The 20,098-nt window shown below is 45.4% G+C and overlaps 1 protein-coding gene across 1 annotated transcript; it reads right to left on the bottom strand.

Annotated features, from left to right (window-relative positions):
- Positions 1-4,215: 4,215 nt before the first annotated feature.
- On the bottom strand, positions 4,216-13,347 carry KRT5 (keratin 5). Its single transcript, XM_043968466.1, has 9 exons — positions 12,664-13,347; positions 11,716-11,930; positions 9,658-9,718; positions 9,460-9,555; positions 8,538-8,702; positions 7,882-8,007; positions 7,375-7,595; positions 6,264-6,298; positions 4,216-5,396 (listed from the first exon to the last, which is right to left on the bottom strand). The coding sequence occupies exons 1-9, from the start codon at positions 13,237-13,239 to the stop codon at positions 5,077-5,079; spliced, it is 1,815 nt and encodes a 604-aa protein (XP_043824401.1). The 5' UTR covers positions 13,240-13,347; the 3' UTR covers positions 4,216-5,076.
- Positions 13,348-20,098: the final 6,751 nt, after the last annotated feature.

The following is a 20,098-nucleotide window of genomic DNA, read 5'->3' on the forward strand; positions in this document are numbered from 1 at the left end:
ATGGCACTACCTAAGAGGCAAGACACTGGGGGTAGATTCTATCAGCAGTGTCGAACTCAAGTAGAAATAGGGACCACTAAATCGTACATATGGACTCTCATGTTCACTTAGCTTTTGAATGGAAGGTTACCAGCATTTTATAGTATTTGTATTTTGCACTGTATTGTTTTTATATATGTATATTTATGTGTATCATTTTTAAGCATTTTGTTAAATATTTCCCAATTACATTTAAATCTGGTCCACAACCACTGGGGAGTGTTGTGGTGCTTCTGGTCTAGGACCACTAAAATGAGAATATTTTCTGAGTTGCCTAAAAAGGAATGAAGAGTGGGGAACAAGAACCCAGGAAACTTAACTCTAATTGTGTAACAAGAAGCGGCTGGGGAAATGGGCAATGTCTGATCCCCAGGGCAGGTAAGCCTGGTCATTAAGGCATCCTGGGGATTGGGCCCATACTTAGCAAACAGGTTTTCATTGATTCACAAGTTCTTAACTTTTTTTGTGTTATGGATCACTCTGGCAGTCTGGTGAAGCCTATAGATCCCTTCTCAGAATAACATTTTTAAAGACATACAATATATAAACTTACAAGGGAGAGCAGTTATATTGAAATGCAGTTATCTATCTATGGTATCTACCTATCCATCTATCAGGGCAGCTAGCTGGTGCAGTAGATAAAGCACAGGCCCTGGAGTCAGGAGGACCTGAGTTCAAATTTGACCTCAGGCACTTGACACTGCTCGCTCTGTGACCCTGGGCAAGTCACTTAACCCTGATTGCTTCAAACATCTGGGGGCATCTCCAGCCATCCTGATATATGTATCTTGCCACTGGACCCAGATGATTCTGGAGGAGAGAGTGAGGTTGGTGACTTTGCACAGCCCTCCCTCGCTTAGATCCAATTCACTGCAAGTCCTGACATCATCTCCTGATGTCATTGGTCCTAGAAAGAAGGATAAACAACAACATCTACTTATCTATCCTTAGACTCTAGGCAGCTAGGTGGCACAGTGGATAAAACACCGGCCCTGGATTCAGGAGGACCTGAGTTCAAATCTGACTTCAGACACTTAACACTTACTAGCTGTGTGACCCTGGGCAAGTCACTTAACCCTCATTGCCCTGCAAAAAACAAACAAAAAACGACAACAAAAAAAACCCTTGAAGATCCCTCTTACAGCCCTAAATCTTATGATATCCTTCCAGGCCATTTTTAAATGACATGCCTTCATTCTCATAACTTTAAGCTGCAGAGCCAACAGTTAAACCCAAGTCTTTTGGCTCCAGAGATCTTGTGTTCTCTACACCCCTTGGTATAGTTCAGAAAAGTAAAATTCCTAGAAAGAATGGAAGCCAACTAGGTTTTCTAATTGTTCCTCCCCCTTCAAATCCTTTGTCACCTCATTTCAAACTGTCTAGCTGAGATTCGTGGCAAGCAAAGGCTCCCATCCACTGTGGTTCATGCACGAGGTGTCCCTTGCTCTTTGCTGCTTCCGACCCACCTACCGGTTTCTTTCACAGGGGTGGAGAGGGCCCAGAGACACCTCCAGTAATGATGTGGGTGAGAAGAGTGCTCCTCAAATGTAGCAGGAGAGGGGGGCGGCTAGGTGGCGCAGGGGATAGAGCACCGGCCCTGGATTCAGAAGGACCTGAGTTCAATTCCGGCCTCAGACACTTAACACTAGCTGTGTGACCCTGGGCAAGTCACTTAACCCCAATTGCCTCACACACACACACACACACACACACACACACACACAAATAAATAAAAAAACTTTAAAAAATGTACCAGGAGAAGCATGTTTAATACTTATAGAGGGACAGAGAAAAGGGGATAAAAATTTCTATTATAGAAGATCAGCTTTGGAGAAGCTGGGAGTCTTTGGGGTTTCAATCCAATAACTCATCAAAGGTTTATCAAGCACCTACAATGCTCCAGATCATGCTAACGAAGATTCATTAGTTCCTGAGTGACTCCAGAATAAAAACCAAGTCTTCAAATGCCAGTGGAGACACTTGAAACCCTCCACAATCTGTCTCTAACCTGTCTTTCCTCCAGTCTTTTCTAATATTATTCCCTTTTGTGTACCCCGTGCCTCAGATGTGTTAAACTACTACCGGTCTCCTGTTCAAGCTGTCCTCCATGCCTGGAATTCATGCTTGGAATGTGCTCCCTTCTTGTCTCTACCTGTCAAAATCCCAGAGATAGCTCCCTTTATGGGTCAGCTCAGTTGTTACCCAATCAGAGGAGCCTTCCCAGATTTCCTCAGTTGTTACTACTCTCTTCCCTCCTGAAATTATCTGTATATGTGTTCTATCTCTCAGTAGTATTTAGTTCCCAGAAGGCAAGAATTCTTTCATTTCTGTCCTTGTATTAACAGGTTTAGGGAGCAGCTAGGTGGCACAGTGGATAAAGTACCAGCCCTGGATTCAGGAGGATCTGAGTTCAAATCCAGCCTCGGACACTTGACAATTACTAGCTGTGTGACCCTGGGCAAGTCACTTAACCCTCATTGCCCTGAAGGGGAAAAAAAGAACATGTATTGACAGATTTAGGACATTGCCCGGCACATGGACATTTAATAAATGCTTATAAAGTTGAATAGAAATAAAAAATTAAAAAATACAATCCTTGACCTATGTTGCTGCAGTTCATTCGTTTCCAATTCTTTGTGACTCCTTTTGGGGTTTTCTTGCCAAAGATATTGGATTGGTTTGCCATTTCCTTCTGTAGCTCATTTTTATAGATGAGGGAACTGAGGTAAAGAGGATGAAGTGACTTGCCCAGAGTCACACCATTACTAAATATCCGATACCAGATTTGAATTCAAGTCTTCCTGATTCCAGATGCAGGGATCTATCCACTTTGTCACCCAACTGCCTCAAAGAAGTTGCCCTTAAGAAGACAAAAAGCTGATGGGGTAAGGTGGGTGAAACAACAAATGCAAGAACAAATAATTATGATTATGATAGAGAAGGATAGGACCAAAAGAGACATCCAGACAGAGTACTCTATGAAAGTTTGAGGAAGGAGAGTGCATTTTTAGCTTATGGAACCAGAGCAGGATTTTAGTTAAGACCAAGAAGGGAGTGGGGGGTAGCTAGGTGGTACAGTGGATAAAGCACTGGCCCTGGATTCAGGAGGACCTGAGTTCAAATTTGACCTCAGACACTTGACACTAGCTGTGACCCTGAGCAAGTCACTTAACCCTCATTGCCCTAAAAAAAAAAAAAAAGACCAAAGAGGGCTTCCTGAAAGCACTGAGCCTCGAAATGAGAGAATGACAACAGGTATTGATGAGGAAAGAGTATAATCCAAGCATCATTAAAGGGGAAGGGAGGAGGGAAGAGGAGAACAACTAGTAGTCCATTTGGTTGGGGGCAGGGGAACACAGGGAAATAAAACAAGAAAAATAGCCCAGTGCCAGATTGTGTTGGGCCTTGAAGGCAAGGTCAGGGTTAGACAGTCTCCCCAGTGAAAGCTAGGCAAATCTCTAGGATTTGAAGCCTTTGGAGCACAGTTTCAGGTCACTAATTGTCTCTCTCATCTAGAAAAATGCAAACAGGTTGCCTATGTTTTATAATACTCTCTTTCCTTTACAGAGTGGGTTTTTTTTTTAATTTTATCCTCAACAAGTATTCTCTCCATTTCATAGATGAGGGCACTGAAGCACAAATTAAATGATTTGTCTCAAGCCTTAGCGATTAGCAAATTGCTGAACAGGAACTTTGAAACTAGATGTGGTTTACTGGGCCACTGGCTCTTTTCATTATTCATCCTGCCATCCTTTCTGGGGTCCTTCCTTTCTGGAAGCATTAGGGGTTCACGGTCCTTACAGTAATCCAGGGAAATCCCCAGGTATCCCAGTCACTAATCAGTGTTTCCAGGGACCACTTTCCACCCCACCTCCCTTTACTCTTCATTCTCCAACAAAGTACTAAATGTTCACTCCTGCCCCTTTGCCCTTATCAATGTTCCCATTATAGGGGCAGCTGGGTGTTGAAGTGGATAAAGGACAGGCCCTGGATTCAGGAGGACCTGAGTTCAAATCTGGCCTCAGACACTTGACACTTACTAGCTGTGTGATCCTGGGCAAGTCACTTAACCCTCATTGCCCTGCCCCCCCCAAAGCAAACAACAAAAAAGAATCATTGATCCCATTTTACTTAAGAATTATCCAGATGTGACCCTCAAGATTCGTTATAGATATGGGAAAGTCTGCACAGATACTTAAATTATAAATGTACTTTATTGAACAAACACCAAAAAGTGGTCAGAATCAAGAACAAACAATGGGGGGAAGTGGAGTTCTGTTGACATTCACTGAGCGACTTTTGCTTCCAGTACAACCAAATGCCACCTCCCGAGGAATGAAAGGCTGTCTGTCTCCCAGAAGAAACCAGAATTGCTCACATGACAAATGGCTAAATACCACCCTTTCACCGGGATGAGGCCAGACACCTTTCCGATAGATAGAGCTTGGGCTGAACCACTCTTTCTGAAATCACAAGATTGCCCTAGAGGTCCCTAGCAAGAGACTTGGGGATTGCCACCGCCCAAGGGAGACTGAACCAAAGCCTTCCTTCAGTTGTTTTGGGTCCTTATCTACCTCAATTGAAGGGATTCCTAAGCAAACATACCCAATTGGACCATCCTCCTCTCTTCTCTGGCCAGGTAGTCAGGAGGATGTGGTCATAGCTTTGGGCTAAGTGCTTAAGTGAGTGAGGTGAAGGGCTGGAATGAGTGGAGTCGTGGAAAGGAGAGAGATTACTTACAAGGCCCCAGAGGATCATTGGAAAGCATTTTCTGATAGCCTCTGGCCAGGCTGGGAGTTAAGAACGAGAGATGAGGGTGCTAAGTGCTGGAGGTGACCTGGAAGGCTCATGAATACAAATCACCCCCTTAGTCTGGTCTAGACTAAACACCAGTGAAATGGGGAGGAAAGGAAGAGGCGGAGACAAGAAAGCAAAGAGCGGCTTGGCTGCCATCCAAGTTAACAAGGACGGGACTGCCAGTGGCCAAGGGAAAGGGAGAGCTGATATTCAAGTGAAAGACACTTGCTGGGAGAAGATTTAGCTCTTGAAGCTCTTCCGGCTGGAGGAAGTGGTGGACACGAACTTAACGCTGGAGCTGCTGCCCCCACCGCCGCCCAGGCTAACCCCTAGGCCGCGGCCACTGCCAGAGCTGAAGCCAGAGCCCCCCGCGGTGAGACCGCCGGAGCCGCCGCCGCTGCTGCTGGTGTAGGAGTAGCCGCTTCCGCCTCCGAGCCCTCCGCCCACGCCGCTGCCGTAGCCACCGGAGGTTCCGAAGCCTCCGCCGCTTCCGAAGCCTCCGCCGCTTCCGAAGCCTCCGCCGCTGCCGTAGCCGCCGGACACGCTGGATGTGACCACAGCTACGGGAAAGGGAGAGAAGAGATGATGAGGCCGCACTGCCCAGCCGTCCTGATGGCAAGGGCCCTGACCAAGAGAAGGAAGGACGTCTGCATTCTAGGACTGGTTCCACCCGCTCCCCTCTTGATGTCCCATATGACCTTGAGGTTGGGGGGGGGGGGAGGTTGTAAAGGAGCGCGAGGGGCAAATCATCCAACCTCCCCGAGTGATTTCCTAGAAAAACCCATGATTATTACAGCCCCTCTGTAGGGCCCTGTTAGTATATTCACTGTAAAAACTCTCCAGAACTTCATTTTTACATAGATTATGAGCTGGAGCAATTACACATCATCCAGTCCGACTCTTTTGCAGATGAGGAAAGTGAGAATCACTTTGCAGATGAGGAAAATGACTAGATCGTAGTACTAGGGATCATTACTACTTCTATTTCTTTTTTATCATATGAATCTTCTGTTAATTCAATTAACAAGTATGCATTGCGTCAAGCTAGGTGTTAGACTCAATATAAGACCCATATGGCCACAATTCTCAAGGAGCCAACATCTGAGTTTTATACCTTTTAAAGCATTTACAAGAATTTTTATCACAATTGCTCAGGTTTGTAAGGTAGGTTATTGTTATTCCCATTTTGCAGTTGAGGAAAACTAAGGTTCTGGGTTTCCCTTTGGTCAAGGTCCCTCAATAAGTCAGTGACAAAACCAGAATAAGAACCTAGGCTTCTTCCCTCCTCTTCTGAGCTCTTTTCACTTTACCACCTTTTTTCCAGACATCTTGCCCACATGGAATTTCTAGGTGGTATGATTGCTATCTAGGGACCCAATGTCTAATATCAATAACATTATTACTGCTATTCTGAGCAAGGTACTTACAGATGTTGACTGGTCCAACACCCTCTCCACTCAGCCTATAAAGAACAAAGAAAAGGAGGTGAGATTGGAACTGGATGGTGAAACAAGAAGCAACTTTGTGTCCACGGAGATAACTCCAAAGTCCTATAACTGACTAGGGACCTTCTATCCAACAACAGAAGGTAGTCAGCAAAGACCTTCAAAGCCCTTTATAAGTATAATCTCATTTGATGCTCACAATAACCCTGAAAGGTAGACGCTATTATCGCTCCCATTATACAGATAGAGAAGTGGAGACTCAAAGAGTTAAGTGACATACTCAAAGTCATGCACTAGTCTGAGGAGAGATTTTAATTACTGACTCTGGGAGCAGAACTCCAGGCACTGAGTTCAGGTCTAGTCATTGCTATGATACACTGAAATGGGTTTAAATTGCAGCAAGAAAGGAGCTGGTTAGATCACAGGGAAGATTTCATGACTACTACAAATCATTTCCTAATAGACCAGGTAACCTAAGGAGGTTATGGCAACTCCCTCCCTGGAGACCTTTTTGGATCATCTATTTTGGTTTCTGGTTCCCTGGAGGCAGGATGCTGACTCTGAGGACCAGCATTCCAATTCTGGTATTGTCTACCTGAGAGGTAGTGATGGAAAACAATTTCTCTGCTCTCAGTCAAAACAAAATCTCTCTGCTGGGGGCATCCTCAATCCTTCAAATGTATGAAATTTGAGACAGAAATCCAAAGATCCCAGATTATTTGTATCTGACTGGTGATGCTTTGAAAAATGTGTGATTTAAAAAAAAAACTGATTTATCTTTTAAAATAGCCTTATGTGGGGCAGCTAGGTGGCACAGTGGGTAAAGCACCGTCCCTTGATTCAGGAAGACCTGAGTTCAAATCTGGCCTCAGACACTTGACACTAGCTGTGTGACCTTGGGCAAGTCACTTAACCCTCATTGCCCCACAAAATAAATGAATAGATAGATAGATAGCTAAATGAATGAAATACCCTTGTGAATGTTAAATAAAAGGAAATGAAGGCTCACCCAAGATGAATTATTTCAGCTTTAGATAAAATTTTTGGGATTTGGGATGGAAGTAGGGAAAGAAGGGAGGGGTCAGTTTCCCACCTGCACTCCTCTCCTTCCAGCAGCTTCCTGTAGGTGGCGATCTCAATGTCCAGGGACAGCTTGACGTTCATCAGCTCCTGGTACTCTCTCAGCTGCCGGGCCATGTCCTGTTTGGCCTTCTGCAGGGCATCCTCCAGCTCAGCCAACTTGGCTCGGGCATCCTTGAGGGCCAGCTCCCCACGCTGCTCAGCATCAGCAATGGAGGCCTGAAGATTGGCACACTACAAGGGAAAGGAGAGAAGAAAGAGAAGTGTTTGGGGGTGGAGCATGGTGGACAGAACCCAGCCTTTCTTTTTTTCTTCCTAAAGAGCCTTAAGTCACACAAACTGGACCAGCTGATATACCAGAAGAAGCGCCCTTTATGAACTCAAGGGCATCTGCCACTTGGATACATGGAGGTACCATGTTCCCACTCCTGGATGAGTATGACTATATATTTGAGTGTGTGTGTGTGTGTGTTGAGGAATGCCCACAGATACCTGCCCCCTTCCTTCCACATCACCCTACCTGCTTCTTGACGTTGTCAATCTCGGCTCTCAGCCTCTGAATCATCCTGTTCATCTCAGAGATCTCATGCTTGGTATTGCGGAGGTCATCTCCATGGCGGCCTGCTGTCTGCTGCAGCTCCTCATACTGATACCCCCAGAGAAGAGGAAAAGGGTTAGAGTAAGTATGGAGAGAAGGCACTCTTGTTATGAGGAAAGTGTTGATAGAAGGAAAATTGTTGTCTCTGGAACCTAAGACTTAGAATCTTGGAAACCAAAAAGCTTGTGGGGATTAGAATAATAGCCCCAATTTCTATATCCTTCAAGCTTTATAAAGTGTTATACTCATGACAATCTCATCATTTAGAAATGTCAAGTATTATTAACTTCATTTTGTAAGTAAGGAAACTGAAGCACAGAGAGGTTAAGTGATTTACCCAAAATCACAACCTGTTAAGAGGCAGAATTAGGACTCAGACTCTAAATGTTCATGGACAAGACTAATCCTATCCTTGACCTGGTTTCCCTTGGAGTGCCAACAATCCTTAGAAATTTCCCCATCAGGTCCACCCTATGCCTCTCCTTCACATTTCCCCACACCCTTAAGCAGCAATTGTCTAGTTGTCCTAGGCTAGGTCCCAGAGTTTGGATTCCCATTACAAATTAGCACTAGCTCACCTTAGTCTGGTACCAGGACTCAGCTTCTGTTCGGCTGCGGTTGGCAATGTCTTCATACTGAGCTTTGACCTCAGCAATGATACTGTTCAGGTCAAGGCTACGGTTATTGTCCATAGACAGGACAACATTGGTGTCAGAGACATGAACCTGCATCTGAGAGAGTTCCTGTGGAGACATTTGGAGTCAGATAATCTGGGTCTGTGTCATTAATCTCTTTTGTTCTTTCCTCTCATAGGAAACAATTACAGCCCACATTCAGATGTTGGGGAAAGTTAAGAGAGCAACTGAAATCTTGGCTGAAACAATTCTTTTGGTTTTTTGCAGGGCAATGATGGTTAAGTGACTTGCCCAGGGTCACACAGCTAGCAAGTGTCAAGTATCTGAGGCCAGATTTGAACTCAGGTCCTCCTGAATCCAGTGCTTCTGCTTTATCCACTGTGCCACCTAGCTGCCCCCAACAATTCTTGAAAAACTGCAAGATTCCAAACATTTTCCAACACGGTGGTTTTCTAATGACTTTTTTTCTCACCACTCCCCCACCAAAGGTTTCCATGACCTTTCAAATTTGAATCTTGCTTCTTCTTCTCATTAATTAAAATATAGCTTCCTATTCTGGAAGGGACTAGGAAATAGTCCATGAAGCTAGGAGGGCCTTGAATAAGGTAATGTCAAGGATGTCTTCTGGCTCAAACATCCTATGAATCTATGAGACTCAATGTCAATGCTCTTTACAAAGCATAAAAGTGAATGAAGAATTCCTTTCAGGTTTGTTCCTAGGAATCTTTCAGTCTGGAAAAGGATTCTATTTGTTAGCATTGGGATCTGGGGATCCAGCTATTACTTAAGCTTATAGCCCTTAGTCCCCAAAGGTCTTAGCTCGTGCAAAGTCACCAATTGCTACATCCTGTACGTGGTTCATTACCATGTCATAGAGGGCTCTCAGGAAGTTGACTTCATCACTGAGGCTGTCCACCTTGGCTTCCAGTTCCACCTTGTTCATGTAGGCACCATCCACATCCTAGAAAAAAACAGACCAAAATTTCCATCCAAATTCCAATGAGCCACGCCCTGTACCCAAAATGTAACTTCAGGCTATAGGCATTAACCAACCCACACCTACCTTCTTAAGTATCACAAATTCATTCTCAACTGTAGTACGCTTGTTGATTTCATCTTCATACCTAATGAAAAAGGGAACAGGATCAATTGGTAGGGGACCTGGGATAGTTAACTTTGAGGGGCACGATTACACATGTGACTCAGCCAAGCACACATTGGCCTTCATATTGACTACAAGGAGACTCATCTCTGCTGTTGCATTTCTTCTTTCCTATAGGCCAGGAACCTCCACTTGGGGAGAGAGAAGGAGATAGTGCACTTGCTATGAAGGAATGGGCTCCTTGGCGGGAGGGTAAGTAGCCATGGCCTGAACCCCTGGGTACTGGCAGTTGTGGGAATCTGTCTTCCCTGTCTGCTTGGGAAGAATCATCCTGCCTATAACTGCCTGCTCAGTCTGTCTGTTACTAATTCAATTATTCTAATAATATACTAATAGATTATCTTACTTTTTCTCCAATCCACAAAGCCATTTATACTAATGCATCTGGTTCTTCATACATTGAATACCTGAGGTTATCAAATAGTTATTCACAGGATCCTAAAATCATAAATAGAGTTGGAAAAGACCTAGCAAAGGCCATCTGGTCTGACCAGGCACCAGAAAGGCAGGTAATTTGTTTAAGATCGTGAAAGTACGTTGTAGAGCTGGGTGGGATTCAAACCCAAGTCACGAGACTCCAAATCCAGAACTAAATCATGCTGACTCCCTGGGATGGGAATAAAAGGAATTGAATTGAATCAAGTTGGATCCTATTCCATTTTATTCAATTCAATTCAAGCAGAACCAGGAGTCCAGCTGTGGGAGTGTCAGAAGAAGAGACTTTAACATAAATGTTTAATGCCTGCTTCATTTGGTCACCATTGTTCTTCTTCTCCTTGGATATGGGGGTAATTTTTACTGTGTTAAAAATGGGAATGAAAGTCCTTAAGGGGCAGGGACTATATAGTATACCTATGCTATAAGAGTATAATCATTGCTATAGGTGAAGTGACAGGGGAAAGAGGTTAAGCCCTAAACTGGCTTGTTTTTTCACACCTGAGCAAGGATTTTTAAAATTGCCACATAGTACTGGGGAGGGCAATATCTCCCAGCTCCAGGGGGCTTAGTATTGAGATTGGGGGGGGGGATAGGATGGGTAGGAGGACACCAAGTAGGAGGACTCAGAAACAAAGGCACCCCTGCCATAGGTTCAAGGGGGGGACACACTGTGATACTCTGTACAGTTCCCAGAACATTATAAGAACCCAGCCTAAAATACATGTACACAATACATGTCACAGTTCTGTCAAAGGCTGGATCCTCATTTGTTGACAGTGTTGGAGGAGGGGACTCATGAACTGTTAGGTGCTTTCCAATTCAGGGAGTCCATGGCTTAGTGGTTTTATGGCTAAGGTATATAACTCCTGTTGTGGGGAATGTGAGGCAGAGGTGGGGGAAGTTGGACTGGAAAAACTAGAATGATGCAGAAACTCGTAGGGATGACTAGGCATTTTTCAGACTGTTATGGTCTGAGGAAGGCTATCAAAAAGGCAGTATAGGGAAGGCTAAGGACTGTGGATTCCCTCATTCCCCAAATCCCTCAAACCACATGGAATGGACATTCAAGGTCTGGAATTTGTCTCAAAACAAAGCAAAGCCTTATCACATTCTACCCTTTCAATTCTTTTGGCTCTTTTCCCCACTCAATCATACTCTATCTCATCCCCTAGCCCATGTCCACAGATTGCCAAGATTTTGTCAGGCAGGGAGATTGACTTCCTCACTCTACCTCTTATTCTCTTTATTTCTTCTTTCTACTTCCCTCCATTTCCCTACTCCCTCCCAGTAACTAGACCTTTAGCTTCTAGAATGAAGAAACCTCAGCGCTTTCCATGGTACTCAGAAGAAATTCCTGAATAGAATTCTCTCTATGTCTCTGTCCATCTGGCTCTCTTTCTGAGTCTTTCTGTCTCTCCCCACCCCTTGCTTCCCTCTTCCTCTCCTTAACTCTCCGTCATGAACTTTATCTGACTGTAGAAAGACTTCTCCCACATACACCCCATTTACTCCCCAACTCACTTGTTCTTGAAATCTTCCACAGTGTCCTGCATGTTCCTCAGCTCAGAATCCAGGCGACCCCTCTCATTAAGAATACTGTCTAGCTGCCTCCTGAGATTGTTGATGTAGGTTTCAAAAAGTGGTTCCAAGTTCTGCTTCACGGTCTTATGACCCTGCTCCTGGAGCAGCGTCCATTTTGTGTCCAACACCTTATTCTGCTGCTCAAGGAATCGCACCTGGAAACCAGAAGAAGAGACCATTTCAAGAAGAATATCCAATATTTGTATTATTCCATGGACTATCTCAGGGTTGCTGCTTTCAAGTTATCATTTTTAGCAATCATCCCCCTCACTTATTCTCTGCCTCTACACACACACACACACACACACACACACACACACACACACACACACACACACAGCCTTTCCTCTCACCACCACCCTCATCCCCTAGAGAAAATCTAGAGGTAGGGCTTACAAATGGTCCTTATTTTCAAGGGCTTCAGTATAGAGGATACAAGTTAGAGTGATACAAAAACAAAGTGAAGAGCAGCTGAACAGAACTCTAGGCATCTTTGCAAGAGGATGTAATTGATGCAAAATGATGTTGTAAATGGATTGACATTGATTTCAGAATAACCTGCATGCCCTTAAGGTTTTGCCCACAATTTCTCTCCATAACATAGATTAAGTATCCAACATGTGGAAAGTCTGGTGCTGGGCTCTGGGAGGAGCAGATGGAGAAGGATAGGTGAATGTTCCATTCTTCAAGCTCCTAACCTAACAGGGAAGATAGACCACACAGATGGCCAGATGGCCAGATGAGAGGGTGGACAGACAGATGAGTAGAAAGGAAGATAATGCACGTTCTCTACATGTTTGACTAAGAAACGAAATCTCCTTCCTATCCTTTCTTGCTTTGGCATTGAGCCCAGATTCACAGCAGTTTAGTAAGCATTTCTTGTCTCACCTTGTCGATGAAGGAAGCAAACTTGTTGTTGAGGGTCTTGATCTGCTCCCTCTCTTCAGTCTTCACCCGCTGAATGGTGGGGTCAATTTGGAGGTTGAGGGGAGCCAGGAGGCTCTGGTTGACAGTGACCTCTTGGATGCCACCAGGGGGGCAGACAGGGAACCCAGGTCCCCCATAGCCTCCACCGAAGCCAGCTCCACCACCGAAGCCAGCTCCAGCACCGGTCCCGTAGCCACCACCAGACCCACCGCCGAAGAAATATTCCCTACCGGCTACTCCACCAAAGCCAGTTCCCCCTCCTACTCTCCCTCCGTAGCCACTCCTGAAGCCACCACCGCCTCCCATGGAGATCCTCTTGGTCATTCCAAGGTTGTAAAGGCTCCTGCTGCCAAAGCCGGCTCCCCCTCCGGCACCACAGACACTCATGCGGCCATAGCCACCGCCACCACCACCTCCTGCCCGGGATACAGAGACAGAGCTGAAGCTGGTTCGACTGACAGAGGGAGTGACTGCTGAAGAGGCACTGAAGCCACGGCGGCCCCCACTCTGGAATGATACGCTTGATTGCCGAGACATGGCTACTTGGGGAGCAAATGCACCAAGTACTAGAGTAACTTTAGAAAGAAAAGAACAGAGCAAGGTGAAGGAGGAAGATGGAGACTCTGTTATCCAAGGACTCAGATCTTCCCCCTCCTCTTTATACCCTTCTAAGGGCTGGGTTGGGCTGAAGAATCTCTTGCTGATCTGAATGATTAAGTGGGTTGGGCATGCCTGGGGGGCAGCTGTGAGCTCACCCCTCTCACACCTGCAGAGTAGTAGGGGATACAAAAGACTCCTTCCTGGCAGACTTGGCTCATTTAGAAACAACCCTGCCTTGCAGCGTCCATATGTCAGTGGCAGCCCAACAGGCTTGCCAAGCCCTCCCTTCCCCACCAGAGGCTGGGAGGAGGTTAAAAAAGATAATGCCGGGGGCAAATGGACATTCATCCAATTTTGAAGGGGAGGCATTTTTAGAGGAGGGGTTACTGTTTCCAATTTGCTCTGTATAGTGGCCTGCCATCATGAGCATTGATTTTTCTTGCTTGGGGTAGAGTTATCCAATCCTGGGGATGTGTGTGATGTGAACTTCTTCACTGGGAAGAGAAGCAAGTATCCAGTGATATGTGTAATAATCAGCTCTTGCTATTTTCCTGAGGGAAGGGGCAGTAAGGGAGCAGGGTCCTTGTAAGCTCTATAGAGTAGCCTGACATCATAACTTTTTGCCCACCTTAAGGTAAATTCTTTAATCTTAAGGTAGGATGACCTGGAGTAATAGAAAGATTGCCTGATCTCCATCTGGGTTCAGATCCCTTCTCTCCACTATTTGGAGTGTGTGGTGAATTGCTTTACTTTTGTGGGTTTCCATCTCCACATGTATAAAATAACAGGGAGTGAGCAAGGCAATTTCTAAGGTCCTTTTAAACTGGAGACGCTATAACTTATCTGAAGCAGTTGTATTAAATCCCATGCAGGGGCTCAAGCTAGCATCCTCCCCCCTTTAATTTCCTTCTCCCGTCTCCAGAAAAGTACCCTCAGCCCAATTTACACAAAGACCCCCTGAGTGCATACCCTCTTCATTGGCCAACCTGCCTTGACTCAGTTCTCCCCAAAGCAAAGTATTCCATGACATTTGTCCATTACTCCTGCTTAACCAGGACTGTATGAAGATGTCTCCCAACTCCTCATTCCACTTACAAACAGCACTGAGACACCAAGAACCAGTCATCCATCTCATTCTTTCCCCTTTAGGGGGGCTCTTTTGCCCCCCTTTCCCCTCAGGTGTGTTCCAGCAAGCCTCATTCCACAAAAGGAAGGAGTGAATCATCATATCTGTTGATACAGGCTGAAGGCCGCCACAAACACATACCTGCAGGAGCTTTCTAATCTCGCCAGAAACATGTTGAAAATCTGCCTACCTGTTATAACGGCATGCTGCATTGTTCTGCATGGCAGAGACTGACTATGCAGTCTTCAAGTTTGATCCCAGTGAAGGTGATACCCCTGCCAAAGGAATGGCTAAAGATTGCAGGAATCCAGGAACACACAGATAATATAAGCTCTTCAAGGCAAGGGACTGTTTGTTCCTTGTGTTATTGTATTCTCAGTACGTAGCACACTCTATGTACCTTACCCAAGAGGAGAAAGGATCTTTGTAGATGCTCAAGAGAGAGGGACAATTCAAGGTGGTTTTTAAAAACTGTGCTCAGCTATCCCGACTTTCCCCACTTGGTGCTGTAGCCTCTGGCTCTTCGCATTATTCCTGTGCACCTCACCCCCGCACCACCCCCCTCCCAATCTGAGCTTGCTGAAGATGTGGTCAGTATAGCTCTGGCCATAGGTGAAGTGTTGGTGGGATCACAGGATTTAGACTTGTGTTTGGAGTTGGGGAGGCAGAGCAGCAAAGAGGCTTTAGGATTTAGATTTTTGGGGGTTTGGTGTAACTGGAATGTGGGCATTCCATAATGGAGTCCCTGGAGAAACATACAAATACAGTTCAGTCCCAGGCTCCAGCCAAACCCATGTGAAATGATTCAATAGTCTGTTGGAAGTTGGCTTTGGTAGCTCTCTCTCTCTCTCTCTCTCTCTCTCTCTCTCTCTCTCTCTCTCTCTCTCTCTCTCTCTGCCCCTTACTCAAGAGCTGTGGTGAGAAAGAAGCTGACAGAGTAAGTCAGAGAGACAGACAGAGTTGCAGTTACAAGTCTTAAGTCATTAGGTTTGGGCCACCTCCCTGGAGAGCTGCTGAATTTCCCAGGCGTGGAGTGTGCTGAGTGTGCTTTATTTAGTGATTCTGGGAACCAGAAGTGGCTGTTTGCTAAAGTCTGTGGCTTCAGGGTCAGAGGCAGCACAGGGAAGAAAGACCCCCACACACATCTCCCCAACACTACCACAATCCCTTCTCAAAGCAAGATGATTCTTGGGAGGTGAGCCCACATGTGTCCATGAACCTTTGGTCAGGTTGACTTGATGATCCCCTGAAAAAAATCCAGACCATGAAACTCTCCCTCTCTTATCCCAGGATCCCATGCATGCTTGCTGTTGCCTTCTGGGGGAGTCCCACCCCTGCTGGAACACTGGGACATTCTCTTCTCCACATCCTCCTCCCAGCTGTGTTATTAAAATGCACAGGGCACTGAAAAAGGAATGTATCCTGGGCTGCTTGGGAATCACAAGAGCTTGCCAAGATCTTGATCCAGGTGCCACCTCGAGAGTCTGAGTGGGTGGTGGGTAAACTGCCTGATATTGTTTGGTGCCTTGCTCTAAGGGAAGGAGGCAGCTGCTCTTCCGTCCTCAGAGCAGACTCGGCAAATCAGAACCATGCCAGATCTCCAGAGAGAGTGCAGGGCAACATGACCAGGATGAATAATACAGATGCTCCCACAGGCACCAATATCCTCTGGGGGCGTGACCACCAGAGCCTGGCAGCTTCTTCAAGGAATCTTAATCCGATGACTTAATTTGGATAAGGGAATGACAAGGGAACTGAGGTCCAGAGGGTGGGAAAGTGACTTGTCCAAGGTAATACAGGCAGTAAGAGGAGCTGGGAAGTGGACTGAGGTTGAATTCCAAATCTGGTGTTCTTTTCATGGCCACGTGCCGCTTACCACATCACATTTGCACCAGGGATGAAGGGATTGCTGCCACTATCCATAAATCTGGATTCAATGTATGGAAAGCGCCATACAATTCCACAGGCAGTTTAAAGTCAATTAGTCAATGTGCTTGATATGTTCCAGTTTCTGGGTTAAGGGCTGGAAATACAAAGAAAAGCAAAAAATAGTCCCTGCCCTCAAGGAGCTGACAATCTAATGGTGTAGACAACATGAGAACAACTATGTTCATGCGAGATTAATAATATAATTAATAATCTTGATATCTATACTATTAATAACAATTAATAATAACAACATAACTAATATAGTGCTCATGCTACATCAGGCACTTTGCTAAGCACTTTACTGCAGGATAACTTGGAGGGAGGGACAGCTAGTTGGCACAGTAGAGATGTGGCATAGTTGTGCTAGGCCTGGAGTCAGAAAGACTGATCTTCCTAAATCCAAATCGGGTCTCAGATATTTACTAGCCATGTGACCTTGTGCAGGTCACTTTACCCTGTTTGTCTTCAGTCCACATCTGTAAAATAGTCCAGAGAAGGAAGTAGCAAATCGTTCTAGTATCTCTGCCAAGGAAACCCCAAAATGGAGTCATGGAGAGTCAGACATATCTGAAATGACTGGACAACAATCTCCTGCAGGAGGTGGGGCTGTAGCTGAAATTCAAAGGGAGCCAGAGAAGTCAGGAGGTGGAAATGAAGAAAAAGAACATTCCAGCCATGGGGGACAGCCAGCCAATCCAAATGCATGGAGGACATGGGAGATGGAATGTCTTGTTTAAAGAACAGTGTCACTGGACTGAAAAGTACCTTCTCTGTGCAATGCCCCACGTTAGGGACTGGGAATGCAAAATGAGAAAGGAACAACTATTCCTGTCCTCGAGGGAACCACTCTCCCATGTCCCTGAATTCAGTCAGAGATATAAAAGGACTGGAATCGAAATACATGGTTTTGGTGCTTACTAGCTATATGACCTTAGACACATCCCTTAACCTGTGTGAGCCTCGTTTTCTCATCTGTGAAGCCCCAACTTGCCAAGTTCTTGTGGGGAGAGCTCTTCACTTTTGAGTTCTTGGAATAAGGAAATGCTAACTAGTGTTGTACTGCTGGGGGCATGGGCAGACATGCATAGGACAGCGAGACAGATAAGCTCTGCACCACCCATGTTCCACACTCTTCTTTCCAGTTGAAACATTCTGTGGTGATTCTAGAAGACTTTGCTGACTAACAGCCAACCCTGCTCCACCCAGTCCCTTCCCATCCCTCAGTGGGGATGGCTAGAAAGCTCTGTGTTATACCTCCTGCCTCCCTGGGTTCCTCTTGCTGTTTGTGTCCACTGTGCTTTCTGTGGACCCCTCTTTCCCCATCATCAGCCCAGGAGTTACTTGGTATGTAATGCTTTCTGCTCCCTCTCAATCCCTGTGACCCCCAACCTCCTGCATCCAGGGCAGGGCAGGGCAGATCCCATGCAAAGAAGGGAATCCATTCAGTATAACAGCAAAAAGCCAGCTGAGCTGACAATCTCTCTCCACCAATGGTCACACCTCAACTGATCCCTATTGCCCGGGAGTCCTATCAGGAGAAGTCAGGGCCCCCCTCCACCCCAAATCTGACTCCGTTGTTTTTGCAAAGCTTCTATTCCGTTGGAACTTCTGCTGTAAGCTGAATTTAGGTTGGTGAGTCAGACTATTCATTGAAATAGTGGCGGGGTGCCCAAGCCAAAGGCAGCAGGATGGGGAGGGGCAGGTACCAGCCACTTGCCAGTCACAGACAACTGCTAACAAAGCTCTAGCCTCAGGGGGGAATGCGAGTGAATATTTCCCCTGGCTCCACCTAAAACTGGGGGGTCCCCCGCCCCTACCCCAAGTCTCAAGTTTGGACTTAGCAAGAATCAAGCCTTTAAATGGATGAGAATAGATTGGCATTTGTCCAGAGAAGCAAGAGGAAGTATGTAAGATGCATGGTAAGGACTCTCAAACTTGGGAGTCACAAGAACTGAGTTCAAGTTTTGGCTCACCTTTAACTAGCTTTGTGACCTTAGGCAAGTCATTTCACTTCTTTGGGACTTGATTTTCCTATCTGTAAAATAAGGGTCTCTAAGAATACTTCCAGTTCTAGTATTCTGTCATATTGTCTATTTCCTGCAAACTGAAGTGTGCTATAGCCTTATGATGTGATTCTAGGAAAATCACTCAATCTCAGTGAGTTTTAGCTGCATAAAGAAGATTGCTTTGAGATCACACAAAGAAGCATGATGGTATGAGTGTGATACAAAGGGAGACCTCAAAGTCTTAGGGAAATGATTGGACAGGAATAATTGCAGTAAAAATATATAGCTAGACCATGGGGAAAACTTGTTGCTGGAATTATTAGATAGAAAGAAACTCCCATCCTTTGGATTTTGCTGATAGAAAAGAAGCAGTAGTAGAAAAGAAAAAAATAATCTCACATTAGACCAATCCTGGTCTCAATTCAGCCTCAGTTTGCTGTGTGCCCATAAACAAATTTCTTAGCTTCTCTGGTCTCTTTTTCTCCCATGTGTTCCCTGAAGAGTGTAATGGCTGGACTCACAAGCAAGTTGTGGGAAAACACACAAAGCCACCTAGGGAATGGAGCTCTGAGTCCTCTTAAGGGGTTACCAAAACCCAGAAGACTTAAATGTCATACACGGAGTGGAGGGAACAGGGAGGAAAGGACAGGGAAAGTGCATAAGGAAATCAGGACAGACCTTAATTCATTACTTTGACAGTCTTTGATGGGAGCTAGCTGGGTGAGGGCTTAAAATTGAGTGCTATGCCTTTCTTCCAACAGGCCCCCACAAGTCTGAGGAATGTTCTTCCCTCATTTGGAAGGGTGTTGTGCCAATGGTGTACTAAGCCCTCAGAAACCCCCATTCTGGCTTTGGCTGATGAAAGCTGTGGCCTGAAAACCAAGAAGGGGAAATTGGTCCCAGAGTAAAAACAGCACAATGAAGTCAGTTCTCAGCTCTCTTTACTAACAGAGAAGAACAGTGACCCAAATAATCCAAAATCAGTAAATTACTCAGAAAAAAACAACTTCTAGTTATAGCTGGAATTTGTTTTGTCTTTATTAGGAATGTAGGTGTGTCTGATTCCCAGGAAATATACAACCCTTAACACCAAGTAATGAAATCCCCTCGTGAAGACAAAATTCTAGAAAATCTGGAAAGCTTTCTTGCTCCCCCATCCTGATCTTATCAAGTGGCTCCTTCCTTTTACCCCACCCTTCTCCACATTGGAGATGGACTGCATCACATTCAGACTGATGGGAAAACACCAGCCCGAGGAAAATTGCCCTCTTTCTCTAAGCTTTTGTCTGTATGGCTCACAATTTCCCTATATGGTAAATCATAAGGTACAAGTATACCCTAACAAGTGCTATGTATTTTGTTTCTGTTGTATGTGCTTTCTGCTTCTTGCTGGCCTCTAAGCTATATTCAGGAACAAGAGTCCACAGAGGTAATTAATTTCATAAACAGACAGAAACTAGAGCTGAGGTTTGTGGATAGAAGGGATACACATAGAGAGAGGACTGAGTACCTGGATTGGTAGGGAGGATGTGAGATAGAGCTGGGGGTGGTGGTGGAAGGAGAAGCCTGTTTATCTGTGTAGTTCCCCCATACCCATCCCTATGCAGGGAAACTCTGTGCACCAGAAATAGAAGTTATGGAGATGAATTAGAAAAAAATAGTTATTGGACGGGGAACCCTCCAGTGATGGAGATACTGGACCAAGCTTCCTAGAGTAAAGCGGAGAAATCAAACC

This window comes from Dromiciops gliroides, chromosome 5 (genome assembly GCF_019393635.1).
Source record: "Dromiciops gliroides isolate mDroGli1 chromosome 5, mDroGli1.pri, whole genome shotgun sequence".
NCBI classification, from domain to species: Eukaryota; Metazoa; Chordata; class Mammalia; order Microbiotheria; family Microbiotheriidae; genus Dromiciops; species Dromiciops gliroides.